Source organism: Adelges cooleyi, unplaced genomic scaffold (assembly GCF_023614345.1).
Source record: "Adelges cooleyi isolate 19-005CV unplaced genomic scaffold, UGA_ACOO_1.1 ACOO_flye_CR_arks_rails_tigmint_CR_PRNA_23, whole genome shotgun sequence".
Classification (NCBI taxonomy): Eukaryota; Metazoa; Arthropoda; class Insecta; order Hemiptera; family Adelgidae; genus Adelges; species Adelges cooleyi.
This window is the reverse complement of record NW_026095893.1, coordinates 18,558,613-18,580,851: the sequence shown is the minus strand read 5'-3', so window position 1 is coordinate 18,580,851 and position 22,239 is coordinate 18,558,613. Positions and strand designations below refer to the sequence as shown.

The 22,239-nt window shown below is 27.6% G+C and overlaps 1 protein-coding gene across 2 annotated transcripts in view; it reads left to right on the top strand.

Moving 5' to 3' along the window:
• The window catches only part of LOC126835972 (uncharacterized), a 125,644-nt gene that overhangs the window by 54,480 nt on the left and 48,925 nt on the right, over positions 1-22,239 (top strand). Inside the window, exons 1-2 of one of the 2 annotated variants that reach the window (XM_050568878.1) lie at positions 6,532-6,642; positions 7,411-7,546. The exons of the other annotated variant lie outside the window; for it this stretch is intronic. Coding sequence (XP_050424835.1) covers positions 6,571-6,642; positions 7,411-7,546 — 208 coding nt within the window. The 5' untranslated portion in view covers positions 6,532-6,570. Of the gene's footprint in view, positions 1-6,531; positions 6,643-7,410; positions 7,547-22,239 lie in introns of those variants that run through there. 2 annotated transcript variants of the gene reach the window in all.

Here is a 22,239-nt window from a genome sequence, read left to right as displayed (position 1 = left end):
TGTATGTGATAAATAAAAATACAAATTGTCAAATATTTTAGACTTGTGAAAGTTAATATTTTTAGTTTTCCAAAATATAGTAAGTACAAAAATAAAATGCAAGTACAGTGGGATTGGGCATAATGATGACATAATCACAGGTCTTTAGGTTAGGTAATTGTTTTAAGCGAAAATGATAAAACCACTCTATTTCTAACTTCAAAATAAAGGTTTGGTTTCAGCCTTTATGGGGAAAGAGCTATTGATATTTTTTTGGTTTGTCAATGTTTATCGATAGTAGCTACGTCATTATCAAAAGAATATGGCATACACATTTAGAGCCAACGTTAAAAAAAAATCAATGCATGCCGAGCATAAAAAAAAAATATTATTGTAAACATATTATACCTTCTCGCCTAAAACATTTTGTGGTACACCTGGTGTATATTGAAATGAAACTATATTAGACGCATTAAATAAACAAATAACATTTCAAAGGGCGTTATGAAACTTTTACTGTTTACCTATTGTTTTAGATTTATTAAAACAATTTAAATTCGGTGTATCGCAAAAACTAGTTTGGGGGTGAATTAAGTTTTGAAATTCTGAGAGACAAAGACCTGTTATAGGTTTAAAGTTGTAGTACATAAGCAGAGAAATATTTAACACGTATATTGTTTAAATAATTAGATGTTTTCGCATAAAACTAAAAAATATTTAGGTTACCTAAATACGAATACGAATTTATCGGTTTGAAAAAAAACAAAAAGCATTAAATATTATGTTAGTAGTACATATTTTAAAAAAGCGATCCCTAATAAATGATTTGCATCACTATACGAATTTTCGGGTTTATAATTGTAAAGTTATAGCAAAAATTGTATGGAATATTTTTTTAGATCCATAGCTGAACTCTATAATGTTACTATATCAATAGGTATATATTGACGAATCAAACAAGTATCGAAAACCAATCAGCTCAGAAACAGTAAAAAAGTTCCTGTTTAATTTAACTTTTCTAAAAGTTTTGAATGAAACATGACTTTTTATTTACATGTTCTACCTAATCAAACCTATACGTTTTTGTTACTTTAAGTTATAAAAATAATTATTTATGAAAAACAGTGACTTCCTCGACCAAAGGATACTACATTCTATATATTTTATAATATTGTCTTACATTAAACTTTTTTTTTTTATATTTTAGGGCTATACAATTACTTCAACTTTATTTCTTCATTCACTATTTTCAAAACGTCAAACTATTTCATGTATTTAATTTAAGACTTTTTTAAAAAAAAATCGAAGCAGTATACTGTTAGCTTGTTTTTTAATTTTTGTGTGTTTATTTTTAAAATTCTAATGGGTGTGAGGGTTATTTCTGTTTAATAGATTAATGTACTATTTGTGTAATTTGTAAATGTTATATTTAAACATTAAGATTTATTAAAGTTGGAATCCAATATTGTATTATTTTTATTACAGATTGTACAAGTTCTAAATAAAAAAACAAAAAAAATATGAACACATAAAACTTATTTTAAGTAACAATAGTCAATACTATGAAAAGTATACAGTATAGACTTAATGTGGTAAAACAATAAAAAGTTTATAAATAAATACGGCTTTTAACAATTAAAATTACTGAATCAGAAATAGTTAAAACTGATGCGTTATAAATTTTAAATTATAAAAATGAAAATTTAATTTAATGCACAAGCATTGGATGAATGTATTTTTTTATAGAATCCTTAGTTATCTAAACATTTTTTTTGTTTTTTAGATGTAGTTTGACATCTTATGTACCTATTATAAACCAGCTCGAACAAATGCTAAAATAGTTTCTGTACATATTAAATTTAGTTTTTGTTTATTTCTGTATATATTCTGTATTCTGTACATATTCTGTCTATGCACCTAAAACCGAAGAGTAATTACAGCAAAATTTTAGAGTGTCCAAACTTTGATTTTTATTCCAACTACCAAAATGTTATAACTAAAGCTGATATTAGTTGTATATTTTTTTAGTAATATTTTTGAATATTACTTTCAAATTCAGTATTTATTAAATTGATGCATTTGTTTTGTATTTTTTCTGACTTTGCATTAATTCATAAATAGGTGCTTTCTTACAATGATAAAAACTTTAATATCTAATATACGTAGGACAATACAAACAAATACAACCATACATTTTATAAGTACAAAAGTAGGTGCTGAAGTCTTTCCGTTAATGCAGAAAAATGATAAAATATTAAATTGCTATACAAATCTTAAAAGCGCAGTTTAAATCTTGAAACTGAATAAATTAGGTGAAATTAAAATTAAACGATTTGGATAGCAAAAGAATGTACACAATAAAATAAATGAATATGTCAACAGAATTTCTTAAGCAATAATTTGATAAAAGAGGAATTTAATTCCTTATGTCTTGATTTATATGTTAACATCTATTTTATTTATAATGTGAGCAATTACAAATAAGTTAATACAATATTTCTTTTAAAATGTAGTACGATTTTTGTTTTTTAAAGAATAGAAAGATACCACTTTTTCATATAATTAAGTGAAAACCGATATTTCTTTAAAATAACTAAAATAAATTAAATAATATGACACATTTTCAGGTTTTGGAAAAATACCATAATAGTTGTATAGATTATAGAATAGCCTAAAAATACAATGATTACTGGTATTCATTGATACTAGAATTGTATATATTAGCTTCTTCCATGGCTTGATAATTAAAGCATTTAGACACATTATATTTTATCAATTTGTGTAATACCTATTTTTAAACAATTTCAGGAGGTATAATTATTAATTACATCGATAATGACAAAAAGTGGCATATAAACTTATGCTTTTCTACAAGAAAACTTTATTATCATACACTATATTAGTGAAAGAAAATCCATATCAACCGTACTCATTAAATTAATTTAGGCGTTCAAAAAATTATGTTTATTACAAAGTTATTCAAAATATAAATATAAATTATAGTTGATTCTAAAATACAACTGTGAGCTGTGATATTTTTGATTACTTGTTTTGGTTTTTGTGGACAATATTACTGTGATTAGTGACTACAACACACAATATAATGACCAGTTCCTACTAATTTTAAATCGCTGTTTGAGAAAATATATATTTCCTAAATTAGTATAGATCTTGTATGCAATTTTTTGTTTATTATTTCAAGATATCTAAGAAAAAGTAGTAGTATTATGTTCGTTATTTATAATAAGTTTTAAATGCAAATTTAAAAATCTATTTTTAATTATTGTAACATCAAGGTTCTAAAATTCGAGAGAATAAATGGTATAAACATTTAAATACACAAATGATAGATCGAATTTTGGGCACTGGTGATATGTTCTTAGGCAGCCAATTGTCTAGGGGAAAAATTGCCCCCTGCACCTCTTTCTGTGGCCAACTTGTTTGGTATCGTTTGTTCTTGCCAGCTGTAAGCCCTAAAATGCCAAACTAAAACGCCAAAGCCCCGACCGGTGGAAATAACGGACGTTACAAACGTAAGAGAGAGACATACAGTGAATGTATTGTGACTTCCTAAACCAAAAATGTTTTATAATCATACCTCATTACAAGGAGTTTTCGTAAAATTATTTATCGTGTAAATTATACTCCAATATAGTACTATAGTTTTTTTATCAAAACTGTTTTTCACAGCAACTGTTGTAATGTAAACAAATGGTAGGTTCTATAGGTCTCATGAACAAAGAATAATATTCCATGCGTATTTAAATTTTACAACAACAATTTGTATAGTTTTTTAACTTAATTTTTTATCGAAAACAAGTTGTTTTTCTTAACATATTTTTATTTGCAGTTGCTTTTGTATTTAAATGTTTGACCTATATTATTTCTTTTAAAACATTTTACAATATTTTCCCAAAATTTGTATGATTTAAAATTGTACGGATATTTTTCAACATAAAAATATATTGTTAGCAAAGTTAGCGTGTCGTTGCTAAGTAAATAAATCGCAACACCTCTAATAACCGTATACTTATAATTTTAAATGACTAAACCGAAGAACATAATTTACATAACTCACTCTAAAAAAGTAAAAAAAAGGAACAACATATAACTCTACAATTGGCTACACTTCCTATTAAACATATTATAACACTTAATGACAAAAAACCTATATCTACTACAATCTGTTAAACTCAAATTGAGTTTAGGTATTTAAATTTATATTACAGCTGTTATTATGAAACATAAAAATGTTGTTTCGCTCCTAAATTTGTGAATATTTATGCGAAACTTCATTAACTGTCTTCTTGATCGTCAAATACTTGATATGAACAGTCACATGGAATATCATTTAAACTGTGATATTTTAGCTTTGTTGTTTTGTATATGTAACTACAACATAAAATTTAATAATTTATCTAATGCAGCGCATTAGGGTAGGGGCATATAGGGTTAGGGGTGCCGGGTGGTTACACATTTCAAGTGATATCAATTTCAAAATAGCGCTTGTCTAACGGACACAGCTAATCCTCCTGTGCCGCCTAACAGCTGAAGTGTTCTCTACGCCACATAATGCCCTTAATTAATTTTTATTATCTCAATATTTCTAAAAAAAATGTATTAGTTCGGTTTGTAATTTATAATATATATTAATTATAGATTTTAAAATGCATCTATAATAATTATTCTAACATCAGGGCTTTACAATACGAGATCATAAATAGTTCAAACATATAAATACACAAATGACATTACAAAATACGTTTAATATTATGTATTCCAGTTTATTTGTATTGTATGTTAAATCGCTTTTTACATTTATACTACAAAATCAAAAACAAATTTTATTGCATTAAATACAATGCACTGTGTAACCCTATTGTAGCGATGTAAATAAACCACAATATCTTAAAATCAACTTGTTTTCGAAAATAGCAATAAGAGCTCTAACTTGATGTCGTTAGGAAAAAATAAAACTGTACTATTTGTTGAAAAATACGGTATTGAATGATGTAAGAAAATATATTGTTGACTATTGTGTAAACATAAGATTTAAACAAAATTTATAACGGCAGTTTAATTAATCAATTATTGACGATTAGACATATAAAGGCAATAATAATAATAATAATAATTAAACATATATTACAAGTTGCAATAAATTACTTTTATATTTTTAACGAATTTTGAAGGTAAACTTTTATCTGCATCGAAAGAGGCAGTGTAAACAAATGAAAATAAGAGCTATTTTTTGTAACAAGTTTTGTTTTGATGCTGTATTTGAATGCATTGTAGAACGTTATTGTTATATTAACTGTGAATGTATTGTGTGCAGGCGCGTGGTAAAGTGAGAGAAGGCGGCAGTGTGTCAACACACGGTCACCGGTTCGAATTTTGGGCACTGGTGGTATGTTCTTAGGCGGCCAATTGTCTAGGGGAAAAATTGCCCCTGCACCTCTTTCTGTGGCCAACTTGTTTGGTATCGTTTGTTCTTGTCAGCTATAAGCCCAAAAATGCCAAACTAAAACGTCAAAGCCCCGATCGGTGGAAATAACGGACGTTACAAACGTAAGAGAGAGACATACAGTAAATGTACTGTGATTTTATAAATCAAAATTTTTTTATAATTATAGCTTATTACAAGGACTCTTTGTAAAATCATTGATCGTGTTTTTTTTATTAAAACCAATATTGCATATTGTTTTTTTTTTTATCAAAAGCAAGCTGTTTTTCACAACGACTATTGTAATGTAAGCAAATGGTAAAATTTTATAGGTATTACAAATTTGGAATATTATATGAATCTTCGAATTTTACAAAAACCATTGTTTTGGTTTTATAACACATTTTTTTTACCAAAAACTAGTTGTTTTTCTTGATATATTTTGTTTTGCAGTTGTTTTCGTATTTATATGTTTGAACTATTTTATTAGCGGTTGAGTAAACAAGTAGTACATTTTTTGGGGCAAACGGCAAAACCACTACTGTTTTTAAGATTCGTAGGTCGAGTAAACACCAGAACACCTGTAAAATACCAAGCTACTGTTCAATAATATTATGTTTAAATATTGCTTCGTTCATTTTGAAATATATTTTAGAAACATATTTTTTAATAAATTATTCTTTGAGAAGAATGAAAATCCAACATTCCTAACTTTGGTAATAATGCCGATGTAACCATATGGATAATACCTAATACGAATACTAAAACGTCCAAAATAATATTGTTATTATAGAAGTGATTTGAAAAAAAATAAAATTCTATAAAACGTTAAGTTTACAAAAAGGCTGAAAATAACATGTTGCTATAAGTCGGTTGTGTAAATAGATAATTGTTACATTTTTTAGGCTTACCAAACGGCAAAACCACTACTGCTTTGTTTTTTGATCTGTAGGCCATACCATAGCTACGTTTATTTATTTTAAAAGTCAATAGGAATTTTCAACCTATATTGAACAAACAAAATACATATGCGTTTGTTAAGTTTTACACTGAAATCGCTACAACAGCAGACATTAAAACGAATAAGAATCATTTAAAATTCCTGTATGCTACTGTTCAATTGACTTTTGCATTAAAAAAATATCATAATGAATACTACATTTTTTATTATTTTTTCATCCATGTGCCTTTATTTTTGTGTGGCAAGTTTTACTGATGAGGTAATTTTATTTTGAATAAATATTTAGTTACCCATTTTAAAAAATGGTAAAAAATTATATAGATTTGTACCTTTCAATGTATATAAATTAGTCTATTATATAAAATATGTCATGAATAAGAAAGCAATACGTTTTTATACAACAATCAAATAATTGAGGTTTTTGATGCACTGAATATTATAATAATTATCCATATCTAAAAACTTAAAAGAATTGCCTCAAGAAATTTGATACACATATAAATATGTCTACATATAATATAAAAAAGCAACCGTTAGATTGCGCCACTTTCGCGTTACTTTCGTAGAGCTACTTTGTGTCGTTTTCAAAGTGGGAAGCTAAGGCTAAGTATGTTCCATTGCAATGATTTCTAGATATTCCTATGTTAAAAAATAAATTTAAAGAATTAATAAAAAAAGCCAAAATTTACTGATTCGGTAAATAAGAATTTTTTTTTCATTCTAAATATATCTCATAAAAGTTTTTTATCAACCCACGTCATGGTAAATTTGTATTTCAATAGCAGTTGTATTCGCATTGTGTATTAAAAAAATATAAATCTGAATTAATTTTATTAGCAACTTAAAAAAATATTTTTTAAAAAATGTTGTCTGAATACATAAAACATTAAAAAAAAAATTATAGTATCTAAATACGCTATAAACCTAGTGAATAATAACATACACTGGTGATATTCATTTAAGACACGTTATTTCTCTAATAATAGTATTTACATTGTGTATTACAAAAAAAATGTAATGATTTTAGCAATTGGAAGACATTTATGATGCGGTACTAGAATATACTCAAGCCACAGCCCCAGTTAAAGCAAGATTTTGCTTAATTGAAAAACGCGAAGAATCGAATCACATAAATATCAAATTGATATTTAACGACTTTCCGGGTACGATACATAGTATTAGTTTAGTACAATCTATACGCCTAAGACCATCTGGCCTCTCTCAAAAAATTGAAATTTTCTTTTATAATCAAATGTTTTTGTATTTGTTATACCGTAATATGAAAGAAAAACACAATTTGATTATTATGTAAATAATAATATTCGCTGATGTTTATTATGAAACCCAATTTACACGAATGACAAGTTATGCCGGTGTAGCACTTGCGTATGGTGGACAATCCCCACCATATATATATTTATATAAACTGCTGATACGTAACAGTATTATCAAGACGCGTGAGACTGAGTTATTAGTTTCAGTGTTTGACTCCGTCTGTATGCAATCAAATGTCATCAGGGCCTCTATAAAACCTAATGATATCAGTGATATGTATTTTGTTCACATTGATGTTTGACATAAATTATTATTATCGATAAGTAGTATGTTTTTTTACAACATTAACGAGGAGTACATAAAGTGTTATGCAAAAATACGATTTTTAATTATTTAAAAACTAATAAATTGGAAAAAATAATCTTTTATGGCCAAATAATGTACACAAAAACGCAATAATAATAAATGCAACCTGTTAATTCGTTAAATACTAATATAGTTTGTTAAATTTAACATGAATATTTTTATATTGATTTATAGATATTCGTTTGTCAATAGAGGAATTTAAAAAAGAAATGAATTATATTAAAGAATTATTAAATATATCAAATTTAACTGATAAGGTAACTTTACATTTTTTTTTATATAATAATATATTTATTTGCAGTTAATTCCATGGTGTACGTAGATAACATAACTTACTTTAAAATATAAAAAAAAGAAAACAAAAATGTTAAAGGTAAAAATTGCTTTCCTAATATCTTATGGTAGAGAGTTTAACATTTAACTTATGCTATTTACAGTTATTTTAACAATTTGGTATAAGTGTCTTACCTGACCTCAAACAATTATTCCGTAATTCATAACTGATGGGACGAGTGATTGTAATATATATATAAAAAAATTTGTATATTGTGTTGGTTAATGCATTAATATGACGTTTCCATTTAAATTTACTATCCATTATTATAGGTAATTAAGTTTAATTACAAATTCTAGGCGATACAATTTGTAGAGGGTAATATCTTTAAAAATAATTTATAAAATACAATGCTTTTTTGACATCAAAGAATATTCCTAAAACTTTGTTTTTATGTTACTATCGCCAAGGTTTATATGGATAAAATTATTGGTTGAAAAATGAAAATAATGCGTCATCGGATGATCTGTCTGTTATAATGCCAATTTTTTTTTTATCAAATATTATTATTTAAAATTGCATTATTCTCTCATTTAATCATTTTTGATAAATCGCTAATGGCATACTTAAATAATTATTAACCCTAACTATTTGTGTCCTACTTGATAGATATGAATTTAATACATTAATATAATTTTCCTCTAAGACCACCGTAATGTTATTTCTTTAAAAGTAATTTATGATTTAAAAATCAAATGCTTTTTTGACATCTATTCCTAGAACATTAAAAATTACAAACAACTATTTTTTTTATACAAAATTTAAGTTATGCTCTTATGACCCATATCATCATTAAACCAATTGATTTTTTTTTTGCACTTCATTTATGACTTGAAACGAGTGGTTTGCTGAAAACTACCTACTTTAATGACCCCAACGCAAATGTGACTAAACAAAAATTTTCCAAATTTATGCAATACTTACTTAGAAGTTACTTACTGGAAATATACACAACTTGTGTTGTGGGTCTTAACACTTATGTTTAAAACCGTATATTAATAGGGGGAAAAAACCTAATTGGTTTAAAATGATTTGAGTCATAAGAATAAAGCTAGAATTTTATATGAGTTGTTTTTGGATAATTTTTTTTTTTAATTCGATGATTTCACATGGACTGGCCTATTATCAGTTGTTTTCATACTTTTTACTATGACCATACAATCATTTTTTCGTTTAAAGTGATTTTAATTCAACAATTATTATGCTGAAATTATCTTATGGGGTATTTATTCTATAGGCGGAATATCTAAATATAATGATAATATTTGAATTTACCTTATTAAAAAGAACTAGAACTAAATATTTGTTGACAACATTTTATCTTAATACATGATACATAAATATAAAAAAATAATAATCGAATCCTGTAAAACCTAGTGAATACTGACCTATATACTGTTATATACTGAAAAGTGGTAATAGTTTGAGACACGTAATGTCTGTAATAATAGTATTCACATCGTCTTTTCAAAATAATAATGTAATGATTTTAGATATTGGACGAAATTTATTCTACGTTACGAGAAGATGCTGCCAACAATTCAATAAAATTTTACATATTTGAAAAACTTACTAAAAAAGTATTTAATGTCTTTAAACGGGATAACGGGATTAAAATTGAAAAAATTCCGGGTACGTTACATAATAACAATTATTAGATATTGTAAAACCTATATGTAAATTGTGACAAGTAATCACTTTTCCTTTTTACAAAAATTATTATCGATAGGTAGAGCCTTTTTTTCCAACAATTTTGAAGAGTGCTTATAATATTAAAATATATGCAGAATAATGCTTATAATATTATGCAGAAGTCGCCTGTAACGATAGTTAGCAAGAACAAGTTATACACATACATGTAACACTTTTTTCTTAATTTTCTAAAAAAATATGTTACAAAACAATTTCATTACGGTTACACGAACTGAGATAAACTTTGAAATATTAATTTTATGACATTCACCATGACATTTTATTTGAACACGATTTTAGAATATTTAAAACTAAACAAGTGGACCAATAAAATATAATTTTTTAATTGGCTTTTATTAATACCCGTTAAAACAAAATATTGTACACAAAAAAGCATTATAAATAAATGCAACTTATTAATTCATTACTGCATAACTTAGTATGGTTAATTTTAATATCAACACTTTATATAATTTCTAGTTGGTAGTCATATGTCAAATGAGAAATTAAAAAAATTAATAAAAGCAAAAATATCAAATTTAACTGATGAGGTAATTTTCATTTAAATTTTTTATCTAATAGTATATTTATTTGCAATTAATTCCGTGGTGTACGTAGATAATATAACGTACAGTATAATATAAAAAAATAAAAAGTTATACTATAAAAGTAAGAATTTTGAATGTGTGCAACCCTTCTATAAATTAATATCTTGTGGTGGAGAGTTGGCCTTATGTTTTAAATTATGTAATTTTTTAATATGTAAATATATGATACATTAAAATAAATTATAATAATTAAATAATCTATAAACCTAGTAAATAATATACTAAAGATAATTCGAGACACATTATTTCTAAAATAGTAGTATTTGTAATGTGTATTAAAAACAAAAATATAACTATTTTAGCAACTTGAAGAAATGTATGAAGCAGTAAAAAAAGAGGATAAAGTATATGTTACCAAGCTCTCAGTAGAACACTACTTACGTAAGAAAAGCATTGGATCGAAGCACATACTATCTGAACAGGAAATCGAATATTTAACTAAAAGTTTGCCGTCGGGTACGTTGATTAGTAATAATTTAGTAAAATATATATTATGTGAACAACTAATAATATTATGCATAGATCGTTAGGAAGAACAAGTAATATAATTAATATAAACCGCTTTTATCTCGTTTTCTTTGACTAATTGTAATTCATATTGAAATGTTAATTTTCGAAATTCCCATGAATTTTTTCGAAGCACGATTTTAAATTTTTTTAAAAACTAAACAAGCGGAAATACATCATTGTTGTTTTTAGATGGTTTTTAATATTACCCATTATGACCAAATATGGAACACAAAAGCGCAAAAAAATAATCTGTTAATTCTTTACAGCATAATTTAGTTTGGTAAATTTTAACATGAATATTTTTATAATGATTTATAGGTATCTCTTTTTCAAAATCGCGATTTAAAAAAGAAATAAAAAAAGATGAGGTAATTTTGAATTAATCTATCCAACTAAATAACTCATTAAAAAAGAAATACCGTTTATTTAATATACCTAATTCGAAACAAAATAATTTCTGTATAATAGTTGTATTCACATTGTGTATAAAAAAAAATAATAATGTCTGAATTTACCTTAATTGCAATGATATTATAGACCTAATTTTATGCTGTGGCTAAATGCTATTTTGGAGTTTATTATTATTTTGCATTATTCGGTTTGTTGGCAACATTCAAATGATCAGTTGAATTAGTTATTTTGGATAAATTTAACAATTCATTTAATTGTGCTAGTTGTGAAACAATTTTTATTTTTTTGGATAAATATTTGGTTACTCATTTAATAAAAATGCCATTATATGGATTTGTACCTTCAATGTATGTAAATTTATCCATTATATAAAATATGGCTGTGAATAAGTAATGAATACTTTTTTATACAACAATAAAAAATTTTAGGTTTTTGATGCACTGAATATAATTATTATCATAAAATAATTGTCCAGATTAAAAACCTAAAAGACTTGCCTTAAGACATTTTATACACTTATAAATATATACATATATACATGTTATATAAAAAAGCACCTGCTAGATCGCGCCACTTTTGCGTTCCTATCGTGGCGCTATTTTGTATCGTATTCGAGCTGAGAGGCCAAGGATAAGCATGTTCCATTCTAAAACAAAATATAATGGTTTTAGATATTGGACGAAATTTATGCTGGCGCCCAAAGATATTTGGCTAATGAATTGGTACGCCTTACTGAATGTCGTGAAAGTGGAATGTTGGACACGAATACCATAAGACGCTCTTTTCGGAACAAATTACCTAGCCAAGAACCAAGTTACATGGACATTGATCAAATGACAGATGTAACAGAATTATTGCCGGCGGGTACGATGAATAATAATATTTTATTAAAAGATATTGTAAAATATATATGTGAAATGTAAATAACTAATAATCACTTGGATATTTTACATAAATTACTATCAGTAGGTAGTGCGCTTTCTTAATAACATTTTTGAGGAGTACTTATAATATTATGCAGAAATCGTCTGTAAAGATAGATAAGAAGAACTAGTTATACAAATATAAACCCCTTTTATCTTGTTTTCTTTAGACTACTTGTAATTAATATTTAAATATTCATTTTACGACATTCCCATAATTTTTTTTTTTTTAGATGCAGTTTTATATTATTTAAAATTTGAATACGTAGACAACCAATTATTGTTATTATATGGCTTTTTAAGATACCCGTTTTAACAAAATATTGTACACAAAAAGGCAATATTAATAAATACAACCCGTTAATTCGTTACAGCATAATTTAGTTTGGTTAATTTTAATATCAACACTTTATAATGATTTCTAGATATTCGTATGTCAAAAGAGGAATTTAAAGAATTAATAAAAAAACTAAAATTTACTGATGCGGTAAATATGAGTTTTATTCTATCTAAATATATCTAATTTTTTTTTTTTAAGTGCCTAAGGGCATTTTTATTTAAACGATTATAAATATAAATCAAAAGAGTATTAATACATACATATGAGTAAAATATATATATACATATACAAAATATGTGTGGGGTTCTACTTCCAGTCTTTTTGCGTGTTTGCGGGCAAACCGGGTAATTTCATCCTGCACGGATGTTATTTTTAGATCGCGGTGGATAATGTCGTTCTTATCATACCGATATGCTGCAACAATGGTACGAAGAACGATGTGCTGGCAACGTTGGATGAGTTCGATATTAGACTTACTGGCGCAACCCCACAGTTGAATACCATAGATCCAAATCGGTTTAACGATCGATACATACAGGAGACGTTTGCTGGTTTGGTCTAGCTCGGAGTGTTGCCCAACTAGCCAATACAGTTTGCGCATTTTTTCTTTGATTTGCAACTTTTTCTGGCGTACATGATGTTTCCAGTTAAGTCGCGAGTCAAGGTGCATTCCCAGATATTTTGCTGAATAATTTTGTGGGATTATCTGTTGATTTAGCGTGACTGGGATACATGCGGTTTTACGTAGCGTGTAGTTGACGTGCACCGACTTGTCACTATTGATTTTTATTTCCCAATGCTTTGTCTAGTCGTAAACGTTGTTGATTGTCACTTGTAGGATCTCAGTCGCAGCTTGTTGGTCCTTATTGGTAGAAAAATTACTGCTGTGGTGTATTCCTTGATACACCACAGCAGTAATTTTTCTCTTCCAACGCCTTACTGATCACGTTCGTTACGCGATGAACTTGGTCGATGGTCGAGTGTTTATGGCGGAATCCAAACTGGTGAACTGGTATGAGTTGTTTTGCTTCAATAAGTGGGCGAAGACGCTTAAGAAGAAATTTTGACATGCATGGTAGAAGCGATATCGGCCGATAAGAGGTGGCTTGTTCGGGCGGTTTCCCAGGTTTGAGCAACATAATTACCTTCGCTCTTTTCCATTGCTCGGGAACAAATTTCGTTCGCAAGATGGCGTTGAAGATGTGAGTAAGGTGGATGATTGCCTTCTTAGGTAGCTTTTTAAGGATGCGTGGGTTGATCTTATCGTATCCAGGTGCCTTTTTCGTGTTGATGTTGATATCGATTTCATGGGCTACTTCAAGTGGTATAAAGTGCCGTATGATTTCTCTTGTAGAAATGAGTGGCTGACATTGGATGCTGTCAAGTTCAGAAATTATGTCGTTTGGCTGAAATACACATTCGAGATGATGTCCGTATACTTCAGCTTTATCTTGTTCACTGCGCGCCCAAGTGCCATCATCCTTTCGGATGGGTGGTATATGAACGCGAGGTCTTTTTAATCGTCTTGTGGCTTTCCATAACGAGTAATCGAAATCGGCTGTTGCAGATAAGCCACACAAATACGATTTAAATGTTTCATTTTTCACTTCTTTGATTTTATCATGTAGTATTTTGCTGACTCGGTTCCATTCGGTTTTATCGGATGGGTGTCGAGTTCTGTGCCAAATCCGTCTTGCTCGCCGCTTTTGTTGAACAAGCTCTCTGATTTCTTTCGGGTAGTTGAACTCGCGGTCGTTGCCTTTTTGAGCTTCAGGTGTTGCCGTTTTTGCCGCTTCAACAATGTCATTAGTCAGTTTATGTACTGCCATTTCAATGTCTGTTGACGACTTTAACCGCACAGAAAGAGTGATAGCTTCTTCCAGAGTATTTCTAAACAGTCTGTGTATTTGTTTGTTAGAAAATATTTTCGTTTTTTCATAATGACATTTGAGCTTAACGATAATAACACAGGGATGTGGTCGGACGTTAGCTCTGTTAGTCCTTCAGCTTCAACATAATTAGAGGAGATGCCTTTAATTACGAAGGAGTCAAGCAGGTCGGGGATTTTCTTAGAATCGGTTGGCCAGTAGGTTGGCTCTCTAGTAGAAATTATTTCAGCGTTTATAGTGTTAGCTACTTTTAGTAGAGCACGCCCTTTCGGAGTGATCAGTCTTGATCCCCAGTGAGAGTGCTTGGCATTGTAGTCACCACCAGCAATGAATCGGTCTCCTAGCGTTTGGAAAAATGCAGTAAATTTAATTTCATCTGCACCTCCTTGCGGTGGGCAATAAATAGCCGTAACCGTGAGGTTATTATTCCCATCTTTAACACGAACACTTGTAGCTTGTATGTACAGTTCTGAGTATTTTTCAAGCTCGAAATGCTTTATGGTATCTCTTATGACTACAGCTGTACCTCCACGTGCTCTACCACTCGGATGTAAAGTTGTATAGATTTTTACCGCAGTTGTCTTCTTTGGATGCACCCGTTCTTCAGACTTTTTGTAGGCAGAACACCCCTTCCAGTTGGCAGTGTGAGCTTCCCCACAGTTTGCACATTTAGCTTTTGATTTTTTTGGTTTTGAACAGTTTTCTGTTTTATGACCTTCGCTACATTTGACACATACCGGTTTTTTGTGACAAAAGTTGTGGGTATGTAAAAAGGATTGACAATTTTTACACTGTGGCACTTCTTTTTTTTTTTCTTGGAGGTTCGACTTTAATTTTGTGGTAGCAAAGACTGTCTACTCCATAGATATCTTTGTTATTTACTTGTGGATCTAGGGCCACAAAAAACAAAGGTAGTTTTATATACTTCCATTCGCTGTTTTTTTCATTTGGATTAAGTTTCTTTTTAATTTGGATATTCGAAACCTTGACTGCAGAATGACCTAGGTCGGCAAGGTCTCTTTTGATCTCGCAGATATCAGTATCTGGATGTAAACCGCGTAATACAACACGAAATTTTTTTTCCGTTTTTAGCTGATATCTGTGATACTCAATTTTGTTTTCGTCTAAATTTTTTAATGTGCGTCTGAATTGGTGTTCATCGCCTGTTAGGATTTTTATGTCACCGTTAGCATTTGTTTTTAGCTGTTGCTCGTGACCAGCAGCTTCTTCGCGTGTTAAACAACTAATTCAATGTTGTATATTTTGAACACCACAAGCCGTAATCGGTGGTGGTTTGTATATTTTGGCCACAGTTTTAACAGAAGTGTTTTCTCCCAATTTTACGCGTTTTTTCTGCGGGCTATAACTAGCACCTGAGCTAGAACCCGTTTCTTCATGTAACTCTATATGACTAGAGTTTTTATTTGTATTAGTATTATTTATTTTACTCACTTGGAAGTCTAACGATTGGCTCTGCAATTGTGCGATAATCGCATGTAGATCTAATACCATTTTTTTTAAATTTTCGTTTTCATTTTGTATTCCATTTAAAATTGCTTGGTCAATAACAATTTGATTTGGCGCCGTGTAAACATTGTCTGGCTGATTAGTAGAATTCATTGCAAAACGACGTACAAGCCGCCGTTTGCGCGTGACCTAGTTAATTTATGTTAAAACACTTAACACTCTTCCGTTGTTGGCGAAAACATTTTTCATGATTTAATATTTATTAAACACAACGCACGAATTCGGCACTCGAAAGCGGAACATACGTGTTACTCGTTCGATAAACAAAACGCGACTAAAAATATATCTAATTAAAAAAAATAAGTTATTTTATTAACCTAATTCGACTCAACATTATTTCTATAACAGTAGTATTAACAATGTGTAATAAAAGAAATAATATCTGAATTTATTTTATTAGCAATAACTTTTGTCTAAATCTATAATACATTTAAAAAAGATTATAATAATTTAAAACTCTATAAACTTAATGAACTGTATACTGGTTAGTGATATTTATTTGAGACACGTTGTTTCTCTAATTATAGTAATCACATTGTGTATTCAAAAAAAAATGTAACGATTTTAGCAATTGGACGAAATTTATGATGCGGTACTAGAAGAATCCTCAGATCAAGTGAAATTTTGCTTAATTGAAAAACGCGTGACAGAGAATCATCAACTAATTGGATATCGATTGATATTTAACCAATTTCCAGGTACAATGAATAATAATAGTTTAGTAAAATATACATATACAAACATACCTATCTCAAAGAATTTCTTTTTATAAACCAATGGTTTTGAGACCTTGTTATTAATTTCAATATTTGACACCAAGAGGTCGCTGTGATACAATCAAATGTCTTCAGGGCCTGTACAAAATTGTTATTTATCTGTGATATGTTTTTTGTTCCTCCTGAAAATTTGGAAAATCTAAGATTGGCCATGATTGTTTTTAGGCACCGATATATAAATAACTAATAATCACATTGATGTTCAATATAAATTATATTAATCGATATGTAGTGTGTTTTTTATAATATTACTGAGGAGCACTTAAAGTAATTTGCAGAAATTGTCTGTAAAGAAATTTAGGAAGAACAAGTTATAAAAATATAAAACGCTTTTATCTTGTTTTCTTTAGACTAATTGTATATAATATCAAAATGATAATTTTCGACATTCCTATGAATTTTTTGAAACACGATTTTAGACTATTACAAAAGTTAAACAAGCGCACCAACAAAATTATTTTTTTGAGATGGCTTTTAATATTACCCGTTATAAAACGCAATAATAATAAATGCAACCGGTTAATTTCTTACATAATAATATAGTTTGTTAAATTTTAACATGAATATTTTTATAATGATTTCTAGATATTCAAATGTCAAAATTGGATTTCTCATTATCAATAGAAAGGAGCATAGTTAATTTGATTGATCAGGTAATTTTAAATTACAAATGTTTAGTTACAAAGTATTTTTAATTTAACAATTAATATTCTGGAATTATCTTCTGGGGTATTTATTCTATAAGCGGAATATCTAAATATAATAATAATATCTGAAATTACCTTATTAACAATAACTTGAACAAAATATTTCTTAACAAATTTTATATAATTACATGATATATTAAAAAAAATTATAATAATCAAATACTGTATAAACCTAGTGATAACTAAGATATATACTGTTATAGACTGAGAATAAAAAAAAATTTGAGACACATTATATCTGTAATAATAGTATTCACACTGTCTAAAAAAAAAAAATGTAATGATTTTAGGTATTGGATGAGATTTATTCTACGTTACGAGAAGATGCTGGAAAAGATTCAGTTAAATTTTACATAATTGAAAGAAACATTGAAAGAATTATTGAAAAGACTACTAAAAGTGTTCACAGCGAGTTCACTAAAAGGGTACTAAAAGAGAACATCTGGTTTAAAATTGAAAAAATTCCAAGTACGTTAAATAATAATAATCATTAGATATTGTAAGATGTAAATGTTGTTTCTTGATGGCTTTTAATAATACCTTTTATGGCCAAATTATACACAAATTATTCTACACAAAAACGCATTAATAATAAATGCAGCCTGAAAATTCGTTACAGCATAATTTAGTTTGGTAACTTTTAATATCAACACTTCACAATAATTTCTAGATATTCATATGTCAAAAGAGGAATTGAAAGAATTAATTCAAGCAAAAATAGAATATTTAACTGATGAGGTAATTTTACATTTTTTTTTATCTCATAATATATTTATTTCCAGTTGATTCCGTGGTGTACGTATATAACATAACTTACAGTATAATATAAACAAAATCTAAAAAAAGGAATTTGTAATATGGGCAATCCTCCTATGAGGTAATATCTTGTGGCGGAGAGTTTGACTTATGTATTGAATTATGTATTATTTTAAAATCTAAAAATATTATACATTAAAAAAAATTATAATTATTAAATAATATATAAACCTAGTAAATAATAATCTAGACATAATTAGAGACATATTATTTCTAAAATAGTAATATTTGAAATGTGTATTAAAAATAAAAATAAAAATGTAATTATTTAGGATCTTGAAAAACTTTATGAAGCAGTACAAAACGACAATTCAGGATATGTTACCAAGCAATTAGTAGAACACTACCTAAGTAAAAAAAGCATTGGATCGAAACATATACTATCTAAACAGGAAATTCAATATGTAACTAAAAGATTGCCGTCGGGTACGTTGAATAATAACAATATTTTAGTAAAATATATTGTAAAACATATATGTGAAAAACTAACAATATTATGCAGACATCGTCAGTTAAGACTTTTAGGAAGAATAAGATCAACAAATATAAAACGATTTTATCTTTTTTCTTTAGACGAGTTGTAGTTAATAGTGAAAGATTCATCTTACGACATTCTCATATATTTTTTTCAAACACGATTGTAGTTTATCTAGAAATTAAACAAGTGGATAATTAAAATAATTGTTATTAGATGGCTTTTAATAATATCAGTTTTGACCAATTATTGTACATAAAAACACAATAATAATGATTACAATCTTTTATTTTGTTACATAATAATATAGTTTGTTAAATTTTAACATGGATATTTTTACAACGTTTTATAGATATTCGTATGTCAAAAGAGGAATTTAAAGAATCAATGAACATACAGTTATTCAAATTAACTGATGAGGTAAAAATGATTTTTTTTTTCTGAATATATGATTCATTAAAAAAAATATATATAATTATTAAATACTTTATAAACCTAGTGAATAATTACTGGTATTATTTTGAGACACTTTTATTTATGTTATAATAGTTACCACGTTGTGTATTAAAAGAAAAGTGTAATGATTTTAGCAGTTGGACTACACTTTTGATGGTTTCATAAGTTATGTTGACGGACTATATACAACTTACAGTAGTTTTGGTGGTAAAAAGGTGGACAAAGTGTTCATAGAACGCTACTTAAGAGACAACTTATCCAAATATGGTCTAACCGTTGTAACTATAACTGCTATAGTAAAAGATCTACCGCCAGGTACGACACATAATAATAATTTAGTAAAAGATATTGTAAAATAATATCTATGAAAAATGTGAATAACTAATAATTACTTTGATGTTTTGCGTAAATTATTTTCGTTAGGTGTTTTTTTTAACAATATTTTTGAGTAATACTTAGATGGCTTTTGATAATACCCGTTATTGGCAAATATCGTACTTAATAATGTATTTACAGAGTATTATAGTTTGTTAAATTTTGATGTGAATACTTTTATAATCATTTCTAGCTATGACAAAAAGCGAATTTAAAGATTTATTGAGCTGGTGGTGGTTTTAAAAATGTTCCATTTCCAGGCAAGTATTTTTTTATTTCTTTATAACTTATTGTTTTAGTTTATAATTGTTTTTGTATGTGATAAATAAAAATAAAATGTGTCACATATTTTAGACTTGTCAAAGTTTATATTTTAAGTTATTCAAAATTAAGTATATACAAAAATAAAAGGTTTGGTTTTCAGCCCATCGGGGGGAAGAGCTTATGATATTATTTTGGTTTGTCAATGTTTATCGATTGTAGCTACGTTATTATCCAAAGAATATGCCATACACATTTAGTGTCAACGTTAATAAAAATCAATGCACGCCATTATACCTTCTCGCCTATAATATTTTGTGGTACAACTGGTGTATTATGAAACTTTTTCTGTTATTCTATTGTTTTACATTTATTAAAATAATTCTAATTCGGTGTATGAATAAAACTAGTTTGGGGGTGAATTGAGTTTTGAATACCGAGAGGCAAATACCTGTCATTGGTTTAAAGTTGTAGTACATAAGCAGAGAAATATTTAACACGTGGTATTGTTGAAATAATTAGATGTTTTCGTACAAAACTAAAAAATATTTACGTTACCTAAATACGAATTTATCGGTTTAAAAAAAAAACAAAAAGCAACAGATATTATGTTACACATTTTATAAAAGCAATAACAAATTATCTAATTTACTATACGAATTTTCCGATATAAAATTGTAAAGATATACCTAGCAACATTTTTATGGAATATTTGTTTAGATCCATAAGCTGAACTCTATAATGTTACTATATCAATAGGTATATATTGACGAATCAAACAAGTATCGAAAACCAATCAGCTCAGAAACAGTAAAAAAGTTCTTGTTTAATTTAACTTTTCTAAAAGTTTTGAATGAAACATGACTTTTTATTTACATTTTCTACCTAATCAAACCTATACGTTTTTGTTACTTTAAGTTATAAAAATAATTATTTATGAAAAACAGTGACTTCCTCGACCGAAGGATACTACATTTTATATATTTTATAATATTGTCTTACATTTAACTTTTTTTTTTATATTTTAGGGCTATAAAATCACTTCAACTTTCTTTCTTCATTCACTATATTCAAATCGTCAAACTATTTCATGTATTTAATTTAAGACTTTTTTTTAAAAAAATCGAAGCAGTATGCTGATAGCTTGTTTTTTAATTTGTGTGTGTTTATTTTTAAAATTCTAATGGGTGTGAGGGTTATTTTTGTTTTAATAGATTACTGTACTATTTGTATTATTTGTAAATGTTATATTCAAACATTAAAATTTCGGTTTACAATCCGTTGTTATACCTACATCAGTCAATGTTGTTCCCCTGTAAAGTTGCATAAAAATCTTTAATCTAATAAAACCTGAGTGTTTAAAGGACCCTAGCATTTAAGAGATTCGTTTCAAATTAGTAATGACAGTATTTCTTTTTGATTTCTTAAAAGTCTTATCAATGTTGGTGTATTTTATACACTTCATTTTATAGTAAGATTTTTGTATCAATTGTTGTTTGGAAATGTATTATTGATAACATGTAAAACATTTATGGCGGACTGCGACTTGCAAAAACGTTCAGTAAGGATTTAATGAACCAATTTGTTATATGAACATATATTCAGTGGTATTTAAATACAATTTATTTGCCTGTGATTGGTTCATTAATATTTAATAAACCATTAAAATGTTTAACTTTTTAAGCAACTTGGCATCCTACTTTCAAAATTTAAATAATATAAATAATAGCTCTATAATTATTAGTAAAAGGATTCTCAAGAACACTTGAAAAACCGTGTGGTGAATAGCGTTTACTAATTGACAGTTCCTTTTTTATATATAACAAAATAATGAGGCAATTGTTATTATTATTGTCTCTTTTTGTAAACAATGCATGAATATAAAAAAAACGTTAAACAAATTATGGATATATACAGAGTGTCATGTAAAGTTCTACCGAGCTTCAAATGATATATTCAGGATGCTCTATGAGTACAATAAATGGTATTCATTTTTTTTTTCTTTTTAAAATTAATTAAAATAGAACTCGTATCTCATTAAAAATGTCCTTACGAAAAAATAATTATACCAAAATAACCTGTTACATATCAATTCAACAAGATTATTTCTCCTGA